General features: G+C 39.3%; 2 protein-coding genes across 2 annotated transcripts; both read left to right on the top strand.

Annotated features, from left to right (window-relative positions):
• The first annotated feature begins 2,005 nt into the window (after positions 1–2,005).
• Positions 2,006–8,706, top strand: thap12a (THAP domain containing 12a). Its single transcript, XM_017431105.3, has 5 exons — positions 2,006–2,194; positions 3,722–3,839; positions 4,081–4,179; positions 5,711–5,747; positions 5,864–8,706. Exons 1-5 carry the CDS (start codon positions 2,109–2,111, stop codon positions 7,690–7,692), a joined length of 2,169 nt encoding a protein of 722 aa, XP_017286594.1. The 5' UTR covers positions 2,006–2,108; the 3' UTR covers positions 7,693–8,706.
• A 976-nt stretch (positions 8,707–9,682) lies between these two features.
• LOC119617616 (histone H3-like) lies at positions 9,683–10,089 on the top strand (the record flags this gene model as incomplete). Its single annotated transcript, XM_037979145.1, has 1 exon — positions 9,683–10,089. A coding segment is annotated over exon 1 (366 nt), but the record flags the coding sequence as incomplete, so codon positions are not given.
• Between the last annotated feature and the right edge of the window lie 232 nt (positions 10,090–10,321).

Below are 10,321 nucleotides of genomic sequence, written 5' to 3'. Positions count from 1 at the left end.
CGCGCTTCTTTGCACGCGAGCTCAAACTGAACGATGTTTAAAACCAACCGGAAATATATTTTCCTTCAATATAAAAGCATAAAAAAACTAAAAACGACAGTTCAGAAACATTCATTTATGCAAATTTTAATCTAATTTTATCATACTTATAGTTTTTACTCTTTTTTTTAAATTATAACTAGATTTAATATAATTACGTATTTAAACTCAGTTACCTTCATATCTATCTTTCTAACAAAAGAAGCTTTTTAACTTCATTTTGTTTACTTGTTATCATCTTACTGTTTTGGTTTTAGTTCTTTTTCTTCAGCTGTTAGAGTTTATGTCTTTATATTTTTGTTATAATTTTAATATCTACTGGTTTTCCTCAGTTCCTTCAGTCATCACTGTTTAATCCTGGTTTATTGTTGTTGTAATTTATTCTGCTTGTAGTTGGGTTTTTGTTTGTTTTCTTGTGTTTGTTATGTTTTATTTTATTTTCTGTAAATCACTTTGTTTTATATTCTACTGTATGAAAGATGATCAATAATAAAGTCTGATAAATTTATTTATATTTGTATTATAATTACACTTAAAATATGAAACAATATGAATATAGTTGAAACATTCCAAAAAAAAATTTAAACTCTAAGGGAAGGGTCTTTTTAACAAGTCATATCTCCAATATAAAACACTGTAGAAACATAAAAGTCCATGTGACCATCAGAGTCTTACAAAAGAGGATAAGGGCCACAACGAAAAATAAATTCCCAGAATTCTGAGAGGTTTTTTTTTTAACCATTACCCTTATCCTTCAGCAAGCTTTGAAGATAATGAAGAAGGGGACCAGATGACTTACCAGTGAAGGGATGAAAATGTCTGCGAGAGATGGCAGTGAGGTTTTTGATTCAGTGGCATCTCTGAAAGTGAGAAAATACCTGTGGAATGAAGGAGAAAGGTGTTGGTGCCAATCTTTAAGAACAAGGGTGATGTGCAGAGTTGTAGCAACTACAGAGGAATTAAGTTGATGAGACACATGATGAAGATCTGGGAGAGAGTTGTGGAAGCTAGACTTAGACAAGAGGTGAATATTTGTGAGCAGCAGTATAGTTTTATGCAAAGAAAGAGCACCACAGATGCCATCTTTGCTTTGTATGAAGAAATCTGGAGTGGCAGAGAAGTATGTTAGACTGGTACAGGACATGTATGAGGACAGCAGGACAGTGGTGAGGTGTGCTGTAAAAGTGACAGATAGCTTCAACGTGGAGGTGGGACTGCATCAAGGATCGGCTCTGAGTGCCATTATTAACAGTCCCACTGTCTTAAAAGAGACTGGGACTGACAAAAAGACAGGAGAACATTACTGGAAGTGGCAGAGCTGAAAATGTTGAGGTTCTCATTGGGAGTGAAGAGGATGGATAGGGTTAGGAATGAGGTCATCATAGGTACAGCACAGGTTGAACGACTGGGAGATAAAGTTAGAGAGGCCAGGCTGAGATGGTTTGGATGTGCAGTGGAGGGACAGTGGGTATATTGGTAGAAGTATGTTAGAGATGCCAGGAAAGAGACAAAGAGTAGATATATGGAGGGAGTTGGAGTGAGGACAGAGGACGCAGAAGACAGAGTTAGATGGAGGAGGGTGACTCACTGTGGAGACCCCTGAAAAGGGAACAGCTGAAAGAAGAAGAAGAGTGTTCTGCCACTCACAGTTAAAAAAAAACAACAAAAAACCACCTTGTATGCAGTTTATATATCATAGTTTAGGCATTTGTTATAGCTGAAGTTATTACATTATGTTGGAATTTTGAGCAGAAGCTGCACTGGCACTTTTCAAAATTTTCCAGAAATTCTTTTTTACCTGAATATGTGTTAGTTTTTATTCACCACAAATCCCTCTTGGGTTGTTCTGACTTTCTACGACATCACATGTAACTACGTTAAAACAATGTAAGTTGGTTTGTAGAATAAAAATGATGAACATCTATCGAGCGTTATCGCATTTTTATTTTGAAAGCGATAACCGGAAGTGCTGTTGTAGGCCTTATTAGCTTGATGCTAACAGCTAACAGTTACTTTGGTCCTCGCAAAGCGGCACGACAAACCTCAAGGTTATTCTTTCAAAGCTTATCATGCAGAACAACTGCGCTGTGCAGAACTGCCCCGGCGGCATGTCGGACCCTCAGCCGCTGTTCCGGTTCCCTCATGATCCACAGAGGTAACTCATGCTAACATCGATGCTAATTCAAGCAGGAAGCTACCGATGAACGAGAGGCAGATGAAACGTACCGGTGTTTATTTAGGAAGAAAAAAAAATCGTTTGACAAGTCCACTTATTACATTACTGTTACTTTTAAGTATTTTAGTAATTCTTGTTACTAAAAATACCCATTCAAGTTAAACTAGAACATTTCTGAAAGGTGCCGAAGCAGCTAACTCTGTATAACCCAAGCTAAAATAATCTACATTTTGGTGTATAAATTAAATAAGAAGTGTAAAGAGAACCAATATAAAATCAGTGATGTGCAGTCCTGAATGAACTGTTCAAAACGTGTTATTTTACTGAAGAAGAGACCAGGCGACATGTCACTAGTGTGCGGCTGCTGTTCTAACTACAGTCGGTAAATACAGTGTTTCAAGCTAACTGCTGCATTAGCCCTGTGGAAAAATAAAACAGCAGCTATGGTTTTCAATTCAACTCAACTGCAGTGAACAATGAACAAACTAGTCACTCGGTTGTAGAGACCTGTGAGTGCTGTACGATACTGCTGTAAATTCGGTTCACTTTACGGACCCGAGTTAATCTGAGTCATTCACTAAAGTGATCCGATTCACTTGAGTCGTTCACGCCGCCCGAAAAACAAACAAAACTGTTGCGGTGAATGTTTATGAACCCCATTTGCATTATTCATAGATATTTATCATACAATTTCACACACCAATATACGAACAAATAACTTACAAGTGAGAGAACAAAACAAAACAAAAACGTAAAGTATGCAAAGTATGCATAAGTTAACCGGAATGATAACTAAGAAATAGCACTAAAAAACGCCAAATGTGCATTTTGTAGAATGTATAAGAATAGAATACAAATATAAATAGCAAAAGAAGTGCAACAAAAATACAAAGTGTGTAAATACAAAAAAAATACAAAAGATTGTAGACTAAGAATGAAATACTTTAAATGAAATACTTTAAATGTCCAAGTAAACAAAAGCAACCAGTTTGAAAGTCTGCAGTTCTGGACGTCATGCCATTGCCTAAGTAGTTATGGCCTGAAATAATTCACTTCTTTTTCCACAATGAAACGGATAGTTCTCCCGTTCCAAATCAGTGGTGTTAGCGATATGAATCAGTGGGGACCGGGGGGTGGGGGGCTGTGCGTGTGAATGTGACTCAAATACGGTAATTTAAAAACCTGTTGGTTTTTTTTTTGTGAGGGATTAATTTAAACTCGAATCAGTATGAAGAACCAAACTTCCCATCACTATGTTCAAGTGACTGCAAGTGGCTCATGATGGTCACCATGGTAACAACACACTGGTGTCTGTCACTCTGACTGCCAAGTTGATCAGACATTCTGAGCACTAACAGGTTGTGCATGAGTTTTGTTTAAGCCTTTGGTGTGCATTGTGACAGGCGAGATGCATTCCTTCAAGAATTTCTTTTTTGGGTATACTTTTTTATTAAGTGTAAGAGGGTATTTAAGTAAGTTTAAATTAGATTTCTTTGTCTTTTTCAGATGCATGAAGTGGGTTGAAAATTGCCAGTGGAAGGAGCTGATAGAGAAACCAGCGGAGCAGCTGTACAGATACTACAGATTGTGTGGAAAACATTTTGACTCATCTGCGTTTGATGGTGTAAGTTGTAACCTTGGTTTTCACAACCAGTGTGACCTAGCACCATTCAGAGCTTTGAGTTCATTTATTTTTTCATATTTACACAACATAAAATGTGAAGAAAACTAACTAAACCTTGATTGATATTTTACTAATTGCAAATTATGCATCACTTGGTGAATAAGTATTAAATTTAAGTTTTTTAATGAAATGCTCAACACAATCTTTTTCACTGATTCTCATGTGTTTGCTTCGGTTACAGGATGCTCCAGGTACAGTGTTGAAAGATGATGCCATACCAACTATTTTTAATTTGTCAGCCCAACCTCAAACTGAACAAGGGAAGCGCGGCAAAGACATGGTGGGTAAAACAAATCTGTTGTTTTAAACCAGGTGTGAGACCTTTATCAGTTTTGGCTAAATATATGGATAGGTTTCAAAGCTTTATAAAAAAAAAAAGTAAAGCATTGTGTACCCTCACAAATAATTTTTAATTGTATTTCGTAAATGAATGCATAATGCTCAATATCCTTCAAGCCAGAGTTCAAAACTTGAAAACAACATTATATGCAAGATGTCAGTTCCAAGCTTTAAACTGCATGAGGTGCTCTGGTTATGCAGCTAAATTCACATGCAAATTAATCTCTTCCCCTCCCACCTGAGGGTCGTTAGGGTCTTTGTTTGCCTGGCTTAGTCAAAGTCAAAGTGAACTTTATTGTCAGTCAGACTATGCAACAGTACATTACATAGGGGACTGAAATTGCGTTTCCCCGAACTCCCCGACCAAAGCATAGAGAGAGATGCTTTGGTCTCATGCATGAAGGTGTGAATTAGAAGGAAAATGACTTTTAGGATCTATAGATTCATTCCACACAGTGATATATCTCAAGTGTTTATTTCTATTAATTTTGATGACTATGTCTTACAGCAAAATTTAGTTTTCTCAAAAAACTAGAATATTATATAAGACCTATAGATTGACAAGGTGTGGGCTGCAGCTGGAGTCAGTGCTGGAAGACCCACCACGCACAGACGGATCCACTTTAGCCACTCTTGAACCAGATCATGTTACCTGGGCTAAGGACAGAGACAACTGGACTGTTACTCAGTGGTCCAAAGTCCTCTATTCAGATGAGAAAAAGAATTGCATTTCATTTGGAAATCAAGCTCCCAGAGACTGGAGGAAAAGTGGAGAGGCCCAGAATCCAAGCTGCTGGAGGTCCAGAGTGAAGTTTCCACAGTCGGTGATGATTTGAGGAGCCATGTTATCCACTGCGTTTTATCAAGTCCAAAATCAGAGCAGCCGTCTACCAGGACATTTTAGAGCACTTCATGCTTCCCTCTGCTGACAAGCTTTACAGAGATGCTGATTTCATTTCCCAGCAGGACTTTGCACCTGCTCACACTGCCAAAAGTACCAGTACCTGCTTTAATGAGACCACTATTCGTGATTGGTAGCAGACTAGACTAAGCCACAGCCCACAGAGAATCTATGGGGTTTAAGTCAAGAGGAAAATGAGCTGAAGGCTGCTATCAAAGCAACCTGAGCTCCAGAACCCCTCAGCAGGTCTGTAGGATGGTGACCTCCATGTCATGAGTGCAAATACTACATGGTACATGGACATACAACAACTCGTTTTTTATTGGTCTTATGTAATATTCTAATTTTTGGAGAAACTGAATTTTTGTTTTTTTATTAGCCGTAAGCCATAATTATCACAGTTAATTACTGAATTACTGAAATAAATTAACTTTTTAATGGTATTCCATTTTATTAAACTATCTATTTATGCTATAATGAGTTTAAAGTCGAGCTTAGTATTACTTATTATTTTATTATTTGTTGTTTACTTTTAAATTATCATTATTTTAATGTCTCTTTATTTTTGTAGGCCAAAGATGATGAAACAGGCAGTAGGGGAAGGAAAAGTAAGTAGAAATATTAATACTGATTATTTTATTACTTGATTATAAAACAAAAGCACTGTTGTCAGGAGATTAACAATTTATCGAACTTCTGTCCACTGTGTTTGTCTTACTGTCAGGAATCAAGAAGACTCAAGCCGAGGCCCCTCAGGAAGATACCCAGCCCGTGCCAGAAGAAAAAAAAAAGTATCTCAAGTCTTTATTTGAAGTACTTTTACTGTTGGGAGAGCAAAGTATTCCCCCTTCAGGGTCGGCTGATAATGAAGACGAAGGCCTTAAATCAATAACCTTTCAGGCTTTGCTCGAATGTAGCATTAAGTGTGGAGATGAAGTGCTGAAAACAAGGTACAATGCTTTACAGCAGAGTGGCTTCTCAGAGGAGCTCAGTCAGCTGATTGAGGTGTGTGAGAAGTATGTGCGCAGTAAGGTGATAAAAGAAGTTGAACAAAATGGCTTCTTTTCTTTGCTTACTGATGATCCGGTAAAGATCTCAAAGGACTGGTGTCTCCCAGTCTTTCTGCGTTTTGTGGACCAGTCTAAATGCCAGCGGGAAAGGTTTGTAGGGTTCTTGAGTGTTGAAAGAGATGGAGATGATGTGGCTGAGAAAATGTTGTCAGAATTGATTGATAACTGGGGTTTAGATATGGACCAGTGTAGAAGCCAAGCCCACTCCAGCTCTGGGACCCATTTCAGTACAGTTAAAGCTTTTGCTGCCAAAGTGTCTGAGAGGTATCCAAAGGCAATACTGGCCTTTAGATCTGCTCATGCCTTGAATGTGTCACTGGCCAATAGTATCAGTTTGTCAGGCGTTCAGCTTGTCATGTCCACCTTTAAGAAGATTGACTCCTTTTTCTGCGATGCACCTTTGCTGCAATTGGAGTTTGAGCACGCCATTTCCATTTTCTACCCGGACAAGGAAGACAAAGCTAACAAACTGAAGGCGATCTGCCGGACCAGCTGGACCCAAAGAAACGATGCGTTTGAGGTGGCACTGGAAGTCATAGAGGCGCTGCTGCTCTGTGTGGACAGCGTACACGACAACGAGGACATGAGGTGGAATGACCAAGTCACACACAATGCGTTAGAAATCTCCAAAGCTCTGGTTGATTTTGAGTTCATCATGGCGTTACTGGTGCTGAAAAACGTCACAGTGCTTACCCAGGCTTTTGGGAAAAACCTTCAAGGGGAAGCAGCAGAAGCCCATTTAGCTGCAGTCAATTTAAAAGCTGTGATGCAATCCCTGCAGGAAGTGTCAGACAACATTGACGTGTATCATGAGTTCTGGTACGATGAGGCTGTTAACCTGGCCACAGCTATGGAGATCCCAGTCAAAATTCCTCGACCGTTCCTGAGGAAACGTCAGAGACAACCTGGAAGCATTCAGCCAGACACTTACTATAAGGAGAACCTGTCTGTCCCTGTGGTGAAGCACATCATCAGGGAAATGAAGGAGCTCTTCTGCGACACCCACCTGAACGCCTTGAGCTGTTTGTCTCTCGTACCTGCCATTATAGAGCAGAACAAGCCCACGCTGCCTGAAGAGGCGAATGTGCATATGTTTAACGACGACATCCCAAACGCTGGAAGCCTCTCTGCTGAGCTGCACTGCTGGTCGGTTAAATGGAGCAAGAAAGGCAAAGGTGAGACTTTTCCTTCCAGCCTCCACAAGACGCTGCAGCTGGCCGATGTAAAGTTCTTTCCAAACGTGTTGGTGATCCTGAGGCTTCTCAGCATCCTGCCTACTTTAGCTTTGGACAACAGCTGTGATGTAGCGTACAAACGCTTCAGGATATACATGGACAATATGCCTGACAGATTTAAATCAAGAAGTCTCGCTCTGCTGAACATAAACTACGATGTTGAGTTTGATCTGGATTCGATGGTTGAGATGTACATGAAGGTGTACCCTGACCGGCAGGACGAGTCCTCAGCTTCCAGACAGATGTAGTGCTGTACTTTCTAAGCCTCAAAAGAAAGTCTGAAATTCTGTAGGCTGTTTTATTTTATTTGTGGAGTTAGAATGTAGAAATGATAGGAATGTAGGGATCCTGTTTTTCAGTTGTGAGACAGGAATGAGAAGAACCCATCATCAGACAGGTTCTTATTGTAAATGCCAGCAGTCTTCCTTCCTCCTCCTGTCACAAGATTGTTTTCATGTTCTATTTTCTAAATGATTAAATTTAAAAATTTTAAAATTGCTTCAAGCAGAAGAACATTTTTCACATTTTGTTTGTACATACCTTCATTTACCACAACAAGTTTTGATTTCAAGGTTTTATCAGTATTTTGATTTTGAGTTTCTGACTGAAAGCCTTTAGGTTGGGGACGATTTTAATTTGGCCCCTGATGTCTTTTCATGTCTATAAAAACCAGTTGAAGCTTCAGTAAGCTAAAAGAGTCTAAATCAAACATCTTGGATGTACACGTCAAGAAAACTTTGGACTAAAATTGGTCAAACTATTTTCTTTGCATGTTTGTGGCTCCAGAACCAAACTGAACACATTTTAAAGCAAACAAATATTTACCCACAAGTGCAAGTTTACAAAGGTACGTCTGATATATAGAAAATGGGTAGGAGTCCCACTGTTGAGAGCTTTCTTAGGGCTGCAAATGTGCAAATAAAGAAACAGGATTTTGGATTTGTTAGGTTTGGTCATCCTCATTCTACGTTTTTTCAAATGTTATAACTGTGGTTTGAAAATATAATTTCTGAACCAGAAATCTTAATGCTTTTCAAAAGAATTTTGAAGGCCACGACTGCGAGGTCGATCACTGCCAGAGTATCTGTCATTTCTTTTTAACGCTGTGCCAGTCGAGGAGTTTCTGCTTGTGATTGTGAATCTGCTTGTGTAACTGTGAGAGCCACTCAGTATGTGCTGAGCACTTATGTTTTATTAGGTTTCTGTCATTTTATAAATTAGCTTTCTTTTGTACAATAAACTCAAAATGATTCAGCAAATAATTTTGGTCAAATTGGACTCCTTACTGTTGTGTGTGTGTTTTCTTTTCTAATATTTTACTACTAAAATTGTAGAATATAAATTACAATAGCAAATGGTCAGTATTCTTTGTTCTATATTTGACAAAAAACAGACAGAAAACTAGACAATATTCTTAAATGTGAAAAAACCTATATGCACACCTAGTTAGCAATAATGCTCTTCGTCAGTTTGGTGATTCCTGCACCGTTTTGTTGACAGAATTAAACAGTTGACCCAACAGGTAAATTTTAATAAAAGGCACCACTTTAACAGATGCTTTTAAAGCACATTTCATCTGTCAGCGCAGGAGAAAAACATTCCTTCCAGTTAGCTGACTGAAATGGCAAAGCAGGACGTGGTAGATTCACCGACATCTTTATCTGTAAGGTTCACATGTGGTGACACTGGATAATGTCCAGAAGTTGCCTAAAAAATGTGTGAACTTAAAGTCAATCCCACTGAACACGAGAAACACTGGAATGGCCAGGCTCTGTGCAATCAATGCCAACAAGATGAGAACTGGTGCCTCCATTTTGAGAGGAGCTTTGTGTTAGAGTGGCAGCAGACCATCAGTATCAGTAAAATACCTCAATTCAGTGAAATTGTCTAAGGTTTTGCCGTTAATTGTTATGATTATTGGAACCAGCACTTCAAAAGAACACAGCATTATGTTTCATAGCTGAGTATTATGCTATATTAGTTTGTAAATCATTAAAAATGTGGCCTTTTCAGTTTTTGTCAGAAAATAGTTCATAAATCAAATGAAATTATGAACTACCCTCCAATTCTAGAATTGCGCCGCTCGAGGTGGCTGCATGTTGGAGTAGCTCTGTTACACTCATTCTGAGATACTGTTTTTGAAAACTTTATTCCTCTTTTTTTCTTGATGTAAATCACTTTTTTGGATGATTATTTCCTCTGGTGTCAGATGCTGTGCAGCTGGAAGGACTTTTACTGAAACCTTTTTAATTTTGGACATTTTGTTATGATGCGTAACCATGACAACAAGTGTTAAATGTGAAGAACCCTCAAGTCCAGTCATGGACAGAACCAAGCAGAGCGCCCGTAAATCCACCAGAAGGAAAGCTCCCAGGAAGCAGCTCGCCACCAAAGCTGCCCGCAAGAGCGCCCCAGCCACCGGCGGAGTGAAGAAGCCTCATCTCTACAGGCCCGAGACCATGGCTATCAGGGAGATCCACCACTACCAGAAGTTCACCAAGCTGCTCATCCGGAAGCTGCCCTTCCAGCACCTGGTCCGGGAGATCGCCCAGGACTTCAAGATCGACCTGAGCTTCCAGAGCTCGGCCGTCATGGCTTCGCAGGAGGACAATGAGGTTCACCCGGTGGGACTCTTTGAGGACACCAGGGCCGAGGACACATCGGGACAGTCTGCTACAAGAGATCCTTCCTGCCCACAGCCATCAGCATCTATAAAAACTCTAACAAACCCAGGACAATGAGCTACAACAACATTTAATTTCCCTTTGGGATTAATAAAGTATTTTTGAATTGAATTGAAATTAATATACCCCTTAGGTAAATTTATACCTTCCAGAAACATGAGTAATTATGTGTGTAGAAGAGGTAACGTGAGGG

This window comes from Kryptolebias marmoratus, linkage group LG13 (genome assembly GCF_001649575.2).
Source record: "Kryptolebias marmoratus isolate JLee-2015 linkage group LG13, ASM164957v2, whole genome shotgun sequence".
NCBI lineage: Eukaryota > Metazoa > Chordata > Actinopteri > Cyprinodontiformes > Rivulidae > Kryptolebias > Kryptolebias marmoratus.
The sequence above is the reverse complement of the archived record's forward strand: the minus strand, read 5'-3'. Positions and strand labels throughout refer to the sequence as shown.

Coding starts and splice junctions, on each gene's coding strand:
- thap12a (XM_017431105.3), top strand. CDS start 2,109: ATGCAGAACAACTGCGCTGTGCAGAACTGCCCCGGCGGCATGTCGGAC. Junction 2,195..3,721: donor TTCCCTCATGATCCACAGAG/GTAACTCATGCT, acceptor TGTCTTTTTCAG/ATGCATGAAGTGGGTTGAAA. Junction 5,748..5,863: donor AGGCAGTAGGGGAAGGAAAA/GTAAGTAGAAAT, acceptor TCTTACTGTCAG/GAATCAAGAAGACTCAAGCC.